The sequence below is a fragment of the Ursus americanus genome, chromosome 11 (genome assembly GCF_024610735.1).
Source record: "Ursus americanus isolate L20-20 chromosome 11, mUrsAme1.1.p, whole genome shotgun sequence".
Taxonomy (NCBI): domain Eukaryota; kingdom Metazoa; phylum Chordata; class Mammalia; order Carnivora; family Ursidae; genus Ursus; species Ursus americanus.
This window is the reverse complement of record NC_142137.1, coordinates 66,761,014-66,778,333: the sequence shown is the minus strand read 5'-3', so window position 1 is coordinate 66,778,333 and position 17,320 is coordinate 66,761,014. Positions and strand designations below refer to the sequence as shown.

The 17,320-nt window shown below is 44.2% G+C and overlaps 1 protein-coding gene across 2 annotated transcripts in view; it reads right to left on the bottom strand.

Annotated features, from left to right (window-relative positions):
* Positions 1 to 15,573, bottom strand: part of SNX9 (sorting nexin 9) — a 108,618-nt gene extending 93,045 nt beyond the window's left edge. The window contains exon 1 of one of the 2 annotated variants that reach the window (XM_045805414.2): positions 15,229 to 15,573. In XM_045805414.2, the coding sequence (XP_045661370.1) occupies positions 15,229 to 15,240 (12 nt within the window). In that variant the 5' untranslated portion in view covers positions 15,241 to 15,573. The remainder of the gene's footprint in view (positions 1 to 15,228) is intronic. The other variant, XM_045805415.2, reaches the window with a different exon arrangement.
* Between the last annotated feature and the right edge of the window lie 1,747 nt (positions 15,574 to 17,320).

Genomic DNA, 17,320 nt, shown 5'->3' with positions numbered 1-17,320 from the left:
TGATGACAGCCAAACCAACTATCCTTTACTCCAAATAAGCAAGTGGCATGACAGGTCTATGCATCTGCTCTCAGTATAACCCAGAGACATCTGAGAAGTTCTATCAGATAGCATCTAAAATCGAGTGTGCTCGAGATTAAAATTTCATTTAAAAGCTATTTTCAACTGACTTGACTGAGATAGTCTTCATATATAAAAGGATAATTTATTTTCAACTCTGGTGTAATTAAGGTACAGTTACATTAGCATCAGGTATACAATACAGTGATTCAACAATTCCACACATTACTCAGTGCTCATCATGAGAAATGTGCTCTTAAAATATAAATACTTTTTTTTAAAAAAAGGATAATCTATCAATCCTTTTTTATAGCTCTTTCACTGATTGGCTTTAACATTGCATGAAGTTTTCCTGGTGCGACTATAATTAAATACAATCAATTAAGTTTCAAGAAGAGATACAATAAGACTTAAGTCCAATACAAAAGTGAACAGAGCATTAACTCCCCAGTTAGCTTTGGCCAATAAAGGCAAGCTCGATTCCTTAAAAAAAAAAAGAGAGAGAGAGAAAGAAGGAAAAAACAGAAAAAGAAAAAAAGCCAGGGGTTTTGCATCTCACTGGGAATGAATGTCACAGGCCTCATCATCCCCCATAGGACCCCAGACAGCCAGGGCCCCACTGCTCTTCCCGGCATGCATGCTGCTGGGCACGCTGCTGGGATGGGGAACAGAGCTCGGCCTCAGCAATCAGGGATCCAAGTGGCACGCTCCCCACCTTCCTCCAGGTCTTTCCTGGAGGGTAACCTTCCCAGCGAGGCCTCCCTGATGGCCCGTCTCACGCTGCGTGTGCACTCAGGGACAACTTCTCTTCTTCCCAGCTGTAGCCTCCTCCTTACCACCCTTGTTTCCTGCCATCGCCTCCATCCCAAGGCAAGGTTCACGAGAACAGGGATTTTTAGCTCTTTCCTTCAATGTTGTATTCCTAACGCTCCAACAGTTTCTGGCCTATGGTAAGTGCTCAATAACATACTGAAGAAACAGGGTGACATGGTGACCCACCACCGTGAGGATCCGCTGAGATGTGCCACCTAAGAACTCAGTGAACGGATCTGCTCAACACGCACAGGGCTGGGACAGCACACTCCGTGGTCTTACTCATACCTCTGTCCTCCATGACTCTAACGTTTGGCCTCGCTTCCATCTTGTTTTGATGTATGAAAGGTAATTTACCAGAATTAACAACAAACCAAGGCCATGGCAAAAGAAACTCAAATTGTCAGACACCCCAATTCGGGAAATTTATCCAAAAGTTTTGGATATGAAGCAGACAGAAAGGTTGATCGCCTCTGCAAGTATAACATGAAATTAGAAAAATCTGTTTCAGCTCCCTGAATACAGTTAAGGTGGACTCTAGATGTTGGGGTCTAACAGATCTTAGTTTCTAGTTTATTTTTATAGTAATATAATACCACTCAACCATAACAACTCTCCTTTGCTATAAGCCAGACAGTTGGTAAGCCCTTTGCTTGAATTTTTACTTAATTCTTGAGGAAATTTGATAGAAACAATATTTTTGAAATGTCATTTTTTCATCCTTAGGATTTTTGTTTTCCTTTACTCCCACCTCCCCAACCCCAACCAGCAGTGCCCACTGCCTCGGGAGAGGGACAGGACATGGCAGAACACAACGGCCCTCCCGGCTGCCGGTTCCAAGGGCCCTAAGAATCGAGGGAACGCTAGGTCTACACAGAAAACACACCTGTGAGAAATACTGCACATGAGAGACAAGGCAAGGCCTCTGTTTCTCTCACTGCCACCTCCACTCCCAAAGCCTGGGGCAGAGACGGTGGAAAAGTACAGAACCCAGTCTAGAGGCAATGGCGAGCCCCGAGGAGAGCCCACAGCACAGTGCTAGAGCCCCAGGGAAACAGCAAATCGACCGGAGGGAAACAAACAGCTATTTATTGCTTTAGGACAAAAAGTAGCTGAGCTTTGCAGAGATTTGTGTCCCAGAAGAGCAGGACAACAGCAAAATGGTTCCCATTCCCTCAGGCACAGCAAGGAAGTGTGGAAAAGAACTACCTGACTAGAGAGCGCAGACAGTAAGAGCGAGTGACACCTCCACGCTGCGCGGAAAGGTGGCAGGAGGGCAAGACGGGGTCCCCCCAAGCCATGAAGTCATGAAGGGATCCCCATCCTCAAATCATATCTAAGCCTAGGCAAGAGGAGGAGGTCCTCACAGATTGTAGTTCCACTTCCCCAGAAAGATGGGACATAATTTGCTATAAATTATTAATGGAAAATAAAGTTCTACTTTTTTCCCACCTGGACTGTGGAATTCACACTTGAATTCTTATTATTACTTGCATTTTACAGATGAGGAACCTGAAGCATTAGGTAACTTTTCAAGTAATGTCACTGGATTTGATTGGGATTTGAGCCCAGGCTCCCAATCTCTATGCTACACCACCACCACGGCACTGGAACACATAAACTTCATAATCACATAAAACTGACTCTATTTGTTCATTGCATCTCTAATAGAAAACCCAACAAAATCTCCTAAATACAAACCTTAATATAAAGCAAATGTTAATAACGGAAACGGGCTTTTATGCAATAACTACCTTGAATCATAGAGGGATCCCAACAATCTCAAAATTAATTTTTAAAATATTTTTTATTTATTTGAGAGAGAGAGAGAGAGAATGTGCACATGTGAACGAGGAGGGGAGGGGCAGAGGGAGAGGGAGAAGCAGGCTCTCCGCTGAGCGGGGAGCCCGACGCGGGGCTCAATCCCAGAACGCTGAGATCATGACCTGAGCTGAAGGCAGACGCTTAACCAACTGCACCACCCAGGTGCCCCTCAAAATTAATTCATACATACATCACCCCACAAAAAACAGTAATTATACAAAAGTACAATTCATTGAGAAGTACATAATGCCAAAAAAGTACCAAGAAGTCATTAACATTTTTAAATGCACCCATATTTTATTAATAACACAACTGACATATATTTTTAAAACAGTACTGCAAATGTGAAGACAACACAAAAGTCTATGACCATGTTTGACCCCCTGAAAGCTCACCAGCTGGGAATCCCTAATTGAGAATAAACTGGAGGGACTGCAAACGAGGCGTATAAAACATTCCAAACGTTTTCATTAAATTGCTAACCTGGAAATCAAAAGGAGATCTGTTTCAACCATTGTGAGACGATGTACGTCCATGACCACATGGTTTCAGAAAGAGCACTGCCAGACTATCTGCATGGCACCTGTTGTTCACGGATTCCTAAAAGTGGCTTAGCATGATCAGTCTCAGATAAAATTTTAGATCACAACCAGGGAGACTGGGAACATCTGCTTTCTGTGAAATGTACTTTCTGTCCTGAAAGGGCAGTCACTAATAAAGAACTCTTTAAAAGAGGCCTCGAACTGAGTATGTGTCCTCATTTATCTAACACTGCTCCCTAATGTCCTCAAGTACAGAAAACAATCCTCCTGTGCATCGTGATTAATGTATGTCAGAGTACTTAATGCTTTATTTTTACACAAACTTTTCAAACCGCAGTCTCCTTATTGACATAGATTCATTTTTACTCTTAAGTTTCCAATGAAAGTGAATGTAGGAAAATGGAAGGTCTCATTCCGACTCCAGATACTGTGCCGTAACCGTACGTGGCATGTACTTCTACAGCGGCACCTGTAACATTTAAAGACACTGAAGCGTTTTACCCATTAGATTATAAAATCTTCAAGAGTAGAAAAATATGCATGCACTGTGCACTTACAGTATTTGTAAGTTCTGGGTAGAGGGTGATGAATGAAAAAAAAACCCAAAAACCCATGCATTTGATTTTTGGTGGCATACTTAACATTTCCCATACATATCCCTTGGTATTTATGTATAATAATATGCTAATATCAACCACAGACAGTGAGAATTAAATGTACTCCTTCCATAACTAACAGTATATACTGTTTATGGATCCAACAAAAAGACTTTGAATGGTGTAAAAGCCAACAAAGGTTTTAAAATATCTGTCTGCACCATTCTTATTTAGACACATGTTAATTCTGAGACACTACAGGCAAGTTTTGGGAACACAGGCTCTCAATCACAACGCTATCTTCCAAAGCACACCTTTGTCTTCACGCGTGGGTCCTAGACCAATCAATTATTCAAAGGTAGACTCTTCTAGTTCAGGGGTTATACTCATCCTTTTCTCTCAGTTTAATAAATATTTTTTTTAAGATTTTATTTATTTATTCGACAGAGATAGAGACAGCCAGGGAGACAGGGAACACAAGCAGGGGGAGTGGGAGAGGAAGAAACAGGCTCCCAGCGGAGGAGCCCGATGTGGGGCTCGATCCCACAACGCCAGGATCACGCCCTGAGCCGAAGGCAGACGCCCAACCGCTGTGCCACCCAGGCGCCCCTCAGTTTAATAAATATTTTAACAAAATTTTACTTCTTTAAGGCTTCTAAGGGGGCCTTGGAGGAAACCTGGATAGCTCCTCAACAGGAAACAGGAAAGTTGAATCTGATGCAATTCAAATTCGCCAAAATTAATAGGCAGACACTACCCAAATAAGATTTTTAAAAAACTAGATTTATGCAAATATCACAGATTATCTGAATTATAAAATAATTTAAAAACAAGATTCTTTTACATAGTAATCCCCCCAGTTAATTAGAAATTATCATTATGGGGCGCCTGGGTGGCACAGCAGTTAAGCATCTGCCTTCGGCTCAGGGCATGATCCCGGCGATCTGGGATCGAGCCCCACATCAGGCTCTTCCGCTATGAGCCTGCTCCTTCCTCTCCCACTCCCCCTGCTTGTGTTCCCTCTCTCGCTGGCTGTCTCTATCTCTGTCGAATAAATAAATAAAATCTTTAAAAAAAAAAAAAGAAATCATTATATGACCATGTTAGGAACATACTACACAAAGCAAATAAATGAAGGCTGATTACTGCGAACTCTAATGACATACATAATTGTATGGCCAGTCTTCTGGCTAACTGAAAGCAACAGGAAAAGTTAATAACCAGCCACAGCCACCTCGCCACCATAATCATCAGAGACCATTTGCATACAATACAAATGACCCAGCAATAGGATGACACTGAAAAGTTTCTGAAAACCATGAGTTGACAAGAAACCAGCCTTTCCTTGAGAATACCAATCTTTTGATTTTCAGCATCACCTAAACCCAGTTAGAAAAGTCCCTGAAACGAGAAACCATACTCACTGCTCACAGGCATGCCAGTGTGCCCCCGCCACCAATTTCAGAGCCCATAGGTTTTCGGGATGAACCAAGAACAGAATTCAGGTTCTGATTCTTTTCCATCTTCCACAGAGGGGTTCTCAAAGTGTGGTCCCAAACCAGCAGCAGCAGCAGCAGCAGCAGCATCACCGGGGAACTGGGAGAAACGCACATTCTGGGCCCTACCTCCTGAATCCGAAACTCTGGCAGTGGAGCCCAGCAATTTGTGATTTAACAAGCTTTCTGGGTGGGGGGCTGCGGTGCAGCTGGGGTACCACGGCTCCACCAAAAGGGCCTAAAGCCTCGGAAACATGATCATAGCTCATAAAATATCCACGCACCTCAGTAGGAGTCCAATTTTTCTCTTAGAAGGAAGCTTATTATCACTGCCATAATCTTTCTTTACAGCCGAGATTGCTAATGAGTCAGAGAAGAGGGGAGTTGGAGGAAAAATACTACTTGCATTTTAGAGATCTACCTGTTACTTCCATAATACAAAACTACGGAAACAGAATGAGATGTTTTTACTGATCAAAAGGGGAATGGTTTTTAAAATATTATAGATAGAGCAGTCAATCCTAGCAATAGTTTAACTATCAGAATTTTAAAACACAATCTCCATATTCTTGGTATCATCTTGGCTTTAAATGACGAAGACCAATCACTATAAGGTAACTACAGATCTCAGTAATCTAGAAGCTACTGGGTTTTCTAAGTTGGGGAGGTGGTTTGAGGACTGAATGTGCTTTACTTACTGGGCAGAGCAATCACAAGACAAAGTCTGACACCTCAACAAAAAGGCTAAATATTAAATTCCACTCTCGACTCCAAAATCTTATGAAGGTGGGGAATGTAAGAAGTGATGAAAACCCAGTGCTGCCCATGGAGGGTTAGAGGCCCTGCCTCCTCCAAGCTCCTGAGGGAAAGGGTACAGTCAGGCAGGTTAAAACTACAGAAGTATTTATAAAGCAGCAACTTTTAAGAATTTCAGGTTCAGTGCTGGTTTTCAGTAAGTTTTTAGATATTTTTAAAAATTAAAAAAGCATACTTTCTCTCCTTTGGAAGAAGAAAATGTGGTGCTTCGGGAAGTAAAATAAGATTTTAAAGTTTTTATTTGTAATCCTGCAAGCATTAGCATTTTTCTATTGAAGTGCCACTTATTATTATTTATAAGCCTTAATTAAAAACACTTTTTTCATCTTAGTATAATTCAAAGCAAACTAACAGAAGGTGGGTAAGTTTGGGAATCTGCGTTCAAGGCCCAGTTAATGACAATAAGCTTTTAAATGGGAAAAAAAAATTTGTTTTCTTCCTCATTACAACAAATATTCATTACTCAAAATCTTGAGAACTCAAAACAGGCTAAAAGATGAAAAGGAAGTTCCTGAGTGCGGCCACCATGAGACAGACAAATCGTGTTCACACACGTCTACATTTTCAAGCCCTCCTCTGTGAATTTGTGTTAGAAAATACATTTAAACGGACATTTAACTGGTGTGTTTCAAGCAGCTCATTAATTTTTGACTGTCAACTCTCTTAGGCAAGGATCCAGATCTTATCACCCTTCCGTCCAGCAGGAGAGGCACAGAGAATCTACCGAGTATCTGCTGAACTGGGTAGCTTGGAGCCTACGAGACAGAGGCGGGCCTTGCAGACTGCCAAGATGTGTTACAGAAGGATCTTCAAAGTGATTGATGTGATAGAATACGGGTAAAAAGTTACTCTGTGAATTAAAGAAAAAAACAGACATTTCAAGACCTGGCTCCTTAGAAAGCCCTGTGGGCTTGAGAAGCAGCACCAGGAGCCCCCACCGGGCCGGGGGGCAAGCCTGCATGCCAGGAGCTACCACTTTGGTTAAGTGCCGAGGCCAGGACTAGGGAGGCCTTTCATGCTGACATTCCAAGTGCAGAGGAGGGCCTGGCACCGAGCTCATTCGGAGTTCAAAGGAAAGAGGCCTGGAACGACGATGGGTAACAGCTCCCAGAGCAATGGTGCATTTTTTACCCTCCTTAACTTACCCCTAAAGCTTATAAGTCTCTTTGACGTCAAGAACCACCACCAACAGGTGATTTTGCCTCCTGCCTCTGCAGGTAATGATACTCTCTGACTATTTTCAGAGACTAAAAATAGCTTAGAAGAATTGAGTCATACTGAATAACATCCTCGAGCACTGTATTTACAATATCTAAAAATGAATAAGTAGGGCTAATTCCATCATGTGCTTCTAATAGTCAACAAGGGGGGTGGGAAAGAAAAGAAACCCCAATTGGAAAGTGAAATATGCCCACAGTCTGTTATTTTGATCGCCGACTTAAGGTTTGGTTTCCACTAAAATGTGTAACTACTTGCTTCTTCACCTTTTTCCCTCCAAAGAAGAGACTGACTCTATGTGTGCACATACTCCCTTTCTTCACTTTATAGTCTGTTATAAAGAATGCTATGACTTAGGGCACCTGGGTGGCTCAGATGGTTAAGCGTCTGCCTTCGGCTCAGGTCATGATCCCAGGGCCCTGGGATCGAGCCCAGCATCGGGCTCCCTGCTCAGCAGAGAGCCTGCTTCTTCCTCTCCCTCTACTATTCCCCTTGCTTGTGCTCTCTCCCTCTGTCAAATAAATAAATTCTTTAAAAAAAAAAAAAAAAAAGCTATGACTTGGGAGGGCACCTGGATGGCTCAGTCCCTTAAGTGTCTGGCTCTTGATTTTGGCTCAGGTCGTGATCTCAGAGTCCTAAGATCGAGTCCCACAGTGGGCTCTGCACTAAGTGGGGAGCCTGCTTGAGGATTCCCACTCCCTCTGTCCCTTCGCCCACTTGCACATGTTCACGTGCTCTCTAAAATAAACAAATAAATCTTTAAAAAAAGCTCTGACTTGAATTTTGTTCCAGCACACATGGCAGGCCAACACCCTGAACCACCACCAGACTAAACGCTAAAGTGCTGAATAAAATACTAAAAGCAAAAGACACGCACACACATAAATAAACACCTTTTAAAACACATCGCTGAGTCAGCACAAAAGGAAAGTCTCTAGTGAGGTCACAGAGGAATTGAGAGCAGAAACCCTGGGAGAAAAGTATGTGCTGAGACAGGATTCTACTCTAGGAGTCTCCTCCAGACCCTGAGTTTGAAACCCCAGAGACCCTGAGTTCGAGTCTGTACGATGAAGGCAATACTAGGGGAGGTAGGAGAGAGAGATTCCTGTATTAAGCTAGACACTGGCAACCCAAAAGGACTTCAGTAAAAGGGTAAAAGAGAGAATCTGTCATTCCAAAGTGGGCAGCAAGGAAACTTGTTTTATCATCAACCCCAAGTAGAGAAATAAGGGAAATTTCCCCTGACATCTGAGGTATTTCTGCTACCAGAATGGCTGGAGGAACACTGAGCCAGGACTTAAAGTGGCCACAAGAATGTAGTGTCCCCAGGAGACCGGCATAAGCAAAGATAACTTCCCTCTGGAAGACTGTAACTTCAGTCTGGGTATCAACATTCCCTCAGATGAGGTTCCAAGGAAAATGAGCAACTCACAGGAAAAACAAAAAACAAAAACCCCCACAAACATACAAAATACACAAGAAAACAAGGTACCATGAGTAAGAGTGAGCAGAAACAGATGGCTGAGTTAGACTTCAGATACCAGAACAGACACAAACTATAAATGTTTAATGTGCTTAACAGAAGCTTAAACACAGGAACAAGAGTGAGACTATAAAGAATGACCAAGCAGATCTGAAAGAGAACCAAATAAAATTTCTAAAAACAGAATATAATTAAAATAAAAGTAATGGTTAAGAGCAGGGATGAGACCCAAAGAAAGAGTAGTGAACCGAAGGTAAGAGCCAAAGAAATTATCCAGAATGCAGCACAAAGAAAAAGAAGATGGCGGGCTGAAAGTAAGAACTTAGAGGTCTGCTGGACCCTGTCACGCTAATTCAAGTTCCAGAAAGAGAGAATGGGGAAGAGGCATGTTCGTGAGATAATCATTTCCCGGAATTCTCTACACCTGCACTCCCCACCACGGCAGCCACACGTGGCTATTTAAGTTAAAATTTAAAATACAGTTCCTAAGTCACACTAACCATATTTCAAATTCTCGTTAGCCACACGTGGCAAACAACTGCCATACAAGACTGCACAGTGTAGAACATTTCCATGGTCAAAGTTCCACTAACTGCACTATTCTAGAACCAATGAAATTCCTATCCTCAGACCCAACATACCCAATACAGTTCAAGCGATGTCAATATCATCCACACATGGATGGACTGAGTGACACTGCAAGGTAGGAATGCTACCCAGAAGGTCTTAAAACAGGCAGAGAGAGGAGTCAGGCCATGTTAAAGGAACAACATCAGATCGCTAACTTCCTAGGAGTAACTCAGAGAGCCCATAGAAGACAGGGGAACACCACCTTCAAATATGCTGAGAGAAAACACTGTCAACCTAGAACTCTATCTTTCAAGCATAAGGCAAAATACATTTTCACACACAAAAGATTTACCAACAACAAATCTTGTCCAATGGAAATTCCAAAGAATCCATTTTAAGCAGAAGGAAAATTACCCCAGAAAGGAGGACTGGAATGTAAACAGAAATAGTAAGCAAAGATATGGTAAAATTTGATTAAATCTAAATAAACATTAGCTGTATAAAAAATAAAAAGAATGTCTAATTTTTGGTGGAAAAGACAATTACAATACTGGGCAGTAACAGACCATACTGGGGCACATGTTTGGAGTTAAATATTTTAAGGCCTTTTTGTAATTCAGGAGGAGGGTAATGATAGTAACTTCAGACTTTAACTTAGAAATGGTAACATACATGATTATGATAACCACTCGGAAAAAAAGTGACACACAGGACAAACCTTCCAAACAGTTGGGGAGGGGGCAGGTAAAATAAGAGGAAGAGGGAAAAAAATCCTGAATCAGTCCATAAGATGATAGCCAGAAATCCAAATACCTCAGTAAACACAAATAAAAGCAGACTAAAACTCTCTAGTCACCAAGATCACCAGACTAGATAAAAAGGTAAAATGCAGCTATAGGCTTTTATATGCCAAGCAAATATTTACCAAAAGAAAGCTAGTGAAACCACATTAACTTTAGACAAAACTGTCCTTAGGAAAAAACACAGTAGAGATAAAGACGGTCCCTTCATACTGGTAAAAAGTTCAATTCGCCGGGAAGATGAGACTAATTCTAAACTTAGAGAAATTTCTTTTTTAAAAAGATTTTATTTATTTGAAAGAGAGAGCACAAGGAGGGGGGGCAGTGGGAGAGGGAGTGGGAGAAGCAGGCTCCCCACTGAGAAGGAAGTCTGATGCTGGGCTCCATCCCAGGACCCTGGGATCATAACCTGAGCCGAAGGCAGAAGCTTAATCGTTCAATCGACTGAGCCACCCAGACACCCCAGCGCCCTCAACTTAGAGAAGTTTTTTAAAACACCATTTTAATTAACATCTCCATCAAGTAGACAAAAAATCAGCTAGATAAGAACAGATCAAGTAGTTTGTAAGGATACAGATGTGAACATAATAAATTCAATCTAATAGTCGTACACAGAACACCCCCATCGATTAGGGGAAATACGTAGCCTTTTTTACAAACAGGTGACACATTTATGAGGCGGACTATAGGAGAGGTACAAAGTTAGCATCAACAAATTTTCAGGTGTAGGATGACTATCAATCAGATTCCCTGTTGACGATGCAATTAAGTTAGAAATCATTAACAAAAAGATAAATAGGAACACCCTATACTTTCAGAAATCAAACACACTTCTAACAACCATGGGTTAAAGTCTCAGAAATACGAGGTTTGTTCCAAGTAACTGAATACGTAAGAACCAATTTCTCATTAGTAAAACTGAACTGTTAGATTTAAATAAGGTTTCTAACACCTAAACTGTAGGTGTGGATTTTCCATTGTGCATATAAACTTAAAAAGGAAAAGTTTACTAAAACACACAATTAGGGGTGCCTGAGTGGCTCAGTCGGTTAAGCGTGTGCCTTCGGCTCAGGTCATGACCTCAAGGTCATGGGACTGAGCGTCACATCGGGCTCCCTGCTCAGTAGAAGCCTCCCTCTCTCTCTCCCTATGCCTGCTGCTCTGCCTACTTGTGCTCTCTTTCTGTCAAATAAATGAAAAAGTCTTTAAAAAAAAAAAGTGCACAATTAAAAGAACAACAGTTTACAGCTGGAGAAAGTTTCCTAGTGGTCACTGATCTCCTTGGAATACCTTTTGCACTTTCAAACTGGAGAGCAAGGAACCCAGGCAAGAAAATTCAACATTCCTTCATGTAGTAACAGTTTATCAGGAGCCTCGCCTGTGCCACTCACACAGGATTCCAAGGTGAGCCAGACACACGCAGTCCCAGCCTCCTGGGGCTGAGAGCATCCTACAGGACACAGCCACTAGACGCAAAAATGGCAGCCTGGACATACAATGTGAGCCTGTAACAGAGGTTGGGGGATCAGGAAAGGCTTTCCAGAGGAAGAGATGCTTTGAGCTGAAACTTAATGTGTTAAAAAAAAAAAAAAAAAAAAACGCATCTGGAGGGAAGAGGCAAGAGAACAGCATTCCAGAAAAGAACAGAACAGTATAGATGAAGTTAAAGAAGTTTAGGTAGGCGAAGTAACATCATAATTTTCAGACAGTCAATACAGAAACGGGGCAGTAGAAAACTGCAAAAAATTTATGCCTTCTCATCTATTCCTTTCTCAATACGAATGTGGTTAACCTTTCTACTATCCGAATTTTCGGAGCTACACAAATACTGTCCAGATATTCTATTTATTAAGACATTTAAAACTTACTTTTATACAAAATTGAATAGTTAGAATTTTCTATACTGTTTTTAAAAAAACAATCAAATCCAACATTAATCCTTAAGGCTTAACACTGGATTTGAATAGAATTATCTTTCTATTCTTACACTCAAATAAAGAGGTTTCTGCTCAGGAGAGACTACAAAATATGCTTTCTACTGTTCTCACTAATGTAGATCATAGAATGGTCCTGAGCAATTCACTCATTTCCTCCCAGTATTTTCAATACTCCACACCCACTCAATTCAACCAAGCACTACCACAAATATTTTAGATACTGGAGACAGAAAGAAAAAAAAAAAAGTGCGTCTGGGACTCCCAGAATCTTGTTAAAATGATTACTGCTAAAAGTGACTATGTAAGCACAAAAGGAACCAACTTAGTTACCAAAGGTTAACTCCGACATGGAAATTACAACTGAATTATATAGCTATGGATTAACTTCCATTAACTATTTTTATGCTCCTTTTGATATATGTGGGCCAAAACCAAATTTCTTTCCCAAGACTTAATAAATAAAACTTAATTGACTCCTAAATCCACTACAGGATTGTGATAAACAACCTTCTGAGGTTTCCAGGGGAAGCCAAGCCTTCACAGGCGTATTAGCCCTTCACTGTATTTGTTAAGGGAGATAAGATTGGAGTCTGAATAATGTACCTACTTACAACCGAATTCAGCATCCTCCTGAGTAGCGATTAGAAACAAAGAAGATAATCCCTTTAAATGTGCAGTTACTGATTAACTTTCTTTGGCAGTGAAAAATTGCCCAAAGTTTTTCTTCTAAAAGATAATTTCTTAGTATTGTGAACATAGCAGTTGTTTTTTTTTTTTTAAATCACGACAGTTCAAAGATAACTGCATCTTGGAAAAAACACATCAGAGCAATACGTAAGAAAATAAGTTCTGAAAAGAACTGAGGCCATTCTCTGGTAAACTCAAAGGGAAAACTCAACACCGCCTAACCTAGCCAGATACTGTGTTTATTTTTCATCACTTGAGGCTTGCAGCAAAAGCCCGAGTGCCACAGAAGTTTGAAATTTCATAAAAAGTTATAAGTTATTACTGAGTGCATGCTCACCACCTACCCAATTAAAGAGAGGAAAGGAAAAACCCCAAACTACTCAGATGTCAGCAAAGGCAGGGGTGTGGTTGCAGGGGGGAGGAAAACACGGACAACTTTCCTCTCTGGTAATGATGAAAAAAAAAAAAAGAGAGAGAGAGAGAGAGACTGGTTTGACACAAGGATCACCAGGAAGTAGGAAAACCAGACAATGGAGTTAGGGTCCTCTTTTAACAAGTGTTTCTTTGCTCTTCCTTTCTTAAGTTGGAAGTGGCTTGTCATCACGTGAACATGGAGATGAATACCACGTGGAAGAGTGATTAGAGAGAGAGAGAGACAGACTTGGAATCACGGGAATCTGCCTCCAGAGTAGTGTAGGTAATAAGGTAGAAAGTGCTTACACGTGCTTTAAGGCTCGGTTTAGTGAGGACATGTGCCATTCAAGTTTAGTACAACGATCACCGTCCTTTTCAACTTTACAGAAAAACTAAGTTCGGTTTTAATTATCCAACGAAGTTTTCATTATGTATACCTGTGCTAGTTGCTAACTTGGGTCCTACTGAAAGGAGGGTACCGGGAACATGCATCAGATCAGAGCGCAAAACACAACACTGACCTCCGCTGAACGCGCGTCTACCACAAACAGCTTTTAAGGCTGCAAGATGAGTGCAAAATAGGACGTCTAATTGTTAATTTCTGGAATGTTTGGCAACAAACCTCAAAATCAAATTTCCTTAGAAATCCTTGGCTTGAGTTTAGTTTTTAAAAAGATCAACACAAAATTATCTACGTTAAAAAGGTACGGAGTTCAACCACATCTAATAAAACCGAGGAAGAACATAGCCATTAATGTATTAACAAGCAGGTAAGTATTTCAATAACAGCAGACGACAGGTTCCCTGGAGGAAAAATCTACATTAAAAAAAAATAAATAAACACTGCACCTGGGCCGATTCAGAGCACAAACTAAGAGACTGAAATGACATCAATCTTATCTGCCACAGGGATTTCAAATTGTGTATCCTTTCCTAAATTATCCCTGATCCAAAAACAGAAACCCAACAACAAGAAATAAGGTTTTCATCAACCCAAAAGCTCAGAGATTTCAAACATAAATATGGAAGAGGGTGCCTATGCTGTATGAAGGTGACATCACAAGAACTATTTGCAAAAGTCAAGCCATTCCTCAAACCACATCACTAGCTCTAGGAGGGGTCTCCTACCAGGAGTCCTCAGTGATTGTGACTTTCCCAGTTACTACTTTGCATGAAGAACTAAAGAAAACGCCCCAGGAAAGGCGGCGGGGTAGGCTGGCTCCTGCACGGTCAGGTAGCGAAGGGTGACCGCTAATGCCACCAACAATACCCTAAAATAAGCAAACCACCACGCCTGGCCAATTACCAAGCTCGAGTCAAAGTTCCACCACGTAATTCGGGCCTGGGCCTTTTTTCAAGCAAACCCGTTACTGAAAGTACAGTCATTTCCCTCTCTGTATTTTATTCACGCTGGAAATACCATTCAAACCGAAAAGGTAGCAAAACAAAAGGAAAAAAAAAAGAAAAATGAAGGAAGTGGAGGCACGTTCAATATGCCTTTTCCCTCAAGCGGGAGCACTGGCTCCCCGGCCGTCATTTGAAAAGCCCGTCCTCTCCGGCGGGGCTCGGGCCCCCCAAACCAGCCGGGGTCCCACCCTCCGGCGGAGGGAGGGGCGCTCCCCGCGGCGGCGGCGGGCAGCGGACGCCACTCGGGCCAGGAGCCGGGTATCCCGGGGGCCGGGCGGCTCCCCCGAGCGAGCTCCGGGGCTGCGGGAACTTTCCCTCGCTCCCGCCCGGCCGCAGCCCACGCTCAGGCGCAAACTTTGCAGACGGCGCCGCTGGCGTCCGGGGTCCCGCCCTGAGACCCTCCCGCGCCGCGAGCCGAGCCCCCGAGCGCCCGAGCCCCGCGTGACCGGCCCGGCGGGCTCTGGCTGGGCCGCGCCGCCGCCACCGCCCGCGCCCCCGGCCCCGACCCTCCCCGCGCCGCCGCGGGCCCGAGCGGCCGACCGGGCCTGCGCCGCGCGCCCCTCACCTTGGTGGCCATGGCGGGCGGCTCCCCCGGCCCGGGACGGCCGGCTCCTCTCCGGCGCCGCGGCTGTCGGCCCGAAGCGGGCGGGCGGGTGAGGGCGGCGGCGGCTACGGCTGGGCCCCGGCGCGGCGGCGGCTCCGCCTCGGCCCGGAGTCTCGGCGCTCAGGCCCGGCCGCTGGGCGCTCGGCGACTCCAGCCGCCGCCTGCTCCTCCAGTTCCTGAAACTCCCAGGCTGCGCGGCCCCCGCCCCTGCCGGCCGAGCCTCCCATTTACCGCGGCGTGCGCGGCGCGGCCGGCGGAAGCGCGCCCGGTGCCCTCGGCCGGCCCGGCCTCCTCTCGCACTTTCCGCCCCCGCCCCGAGCCTCCGCCCCGGCCCGCGCCGCCGCCGCCGCCGTCGCCGTCGCCGTCGCCGCAGCCGGGCGCCCTTTGTTCCCGCGCCGGCCGCGTCCCGAGAGGCTGCCGGGCCGGGGTCGGCGTCCCGCCTGGCTGCCCGCGGGAAAACTTCAAGGGGTGTAGGGATTCGCTTGGGTCCCCCTGCCTGAAGGACTGGTCCGACTGTCTCCGCAGACCGCGCCGTAGGCGGCGGCTGAAGTTTCTGGTGCCCGGTGTACCGGGTGAGGTATAACTCTGCGACCCCCTGGCAGGGCCTGAGTCACCCGCGGGGTTCTCTCCTCGGGTGGGGATTGCTGTTGCCGGTTGTGCTCTCGGCTGAGTAAAATAAGTGCTAAATAAACAGCCAGAACGGAGGGGAGCAATGGCTTCCCGATCCCACTGGCCCTGGGGAGAGGGCAAGATGGAGTCACTCATGTCAAGTAGTGAGCTAATCAGCAAAGGGGCTAAGGGCCCCGCAGCTGAGACCAGCTATCACCCAAACCAGCACAGAGTGGCAGCACCAAGGACTGATAATCAGTAAGCCCACAGAATCTGGAAGAACCAGGGGCTGATAATCACTAGAACCAGAAGAGGCCTGCAAAGGCCCAGGACTGATTAGACTCCTTTAAAAAGAGAGGACCTGTGCAGCGAACTGTCAGACTCTCCAGACGCTGACCTTCCGCGTCTGACCCCGCTGGAAAGGCTCTTCCTGCTTGGTCTCTGAACAGAGCAGGGATCCTCCATGGCTCACATAATAAGCAGTGATCATGGAGAGCTGACCCGGACCAGGCAGAGTCGTCCTCTTAGTGGTGCCCAGGGACTGACCTCGCCTTTGGTTCCTTAACTTCTCACCTTTATGGTATCTTGTTTTGTGTGAGGTGTATGAAGCCCAGTTAAATGGGTAGTGAAATGCCATTGAGTATGGAATCCTGAACCTGCTTTACCACCATGTTAACCTTGCTTTATGACTGAATAAAGCTGACACTGTGGAAAGACACAACTTGTGTACGGGCCTTTAGAGCGTGCTAGCAAAAGTTGGCTTAGTCAGCAGGATTCCATGTCACTGACTCACTATGGGCTTTTAGAAAATTCGGAAGAATTGGGAAAAAAAACCCTCTTTGAGTCTTGCTGGAATTGACTACAGCAGAATTAAAAACAATAAGTTGGGGGATACATTTGTGTGAATATAGACTTTCCACATATCTTGCTTAGGGTGAGATCCTAAAGTATTGGCACAGGTGGACCAAACGGATACCAGCTCTATGCAGGGAGTAGTTGGCAGTGGAAGCTCGTCAGGGTTACCCCTTTACCAACCGGGCATGAGGTAGAACTAGCTAGAGCCGAAACCAAGGGAGACCACCTCAGAAAGGCACTCGGAAGCTTACGATAAATTAAACCATTCAGGAACAGTGCATAAATGCATGTCACTGGGGGCCAAAATAATCCATAACCTGAAGGAAAAATATGAACAAAAATTGTGTAAAAGCCTATATACATATCCCAGGTATAAGTGGGAAATAGAATTCAACATAGTTAAGAAACTATATATAACAGCTGCTGGAATATAAGAAAGGAAGAAAAATGTGGACACTAGGTAAACACCTAAAAATGACGTCCAGTAAGTCAGACATCACAGGTTGCATAAAAGACCTGTGGTACCCCCACAGAACTAGAAGTCAGAAAAAGGCTCACAACTAGGACCTCAGGGGATGTAATCATGGAT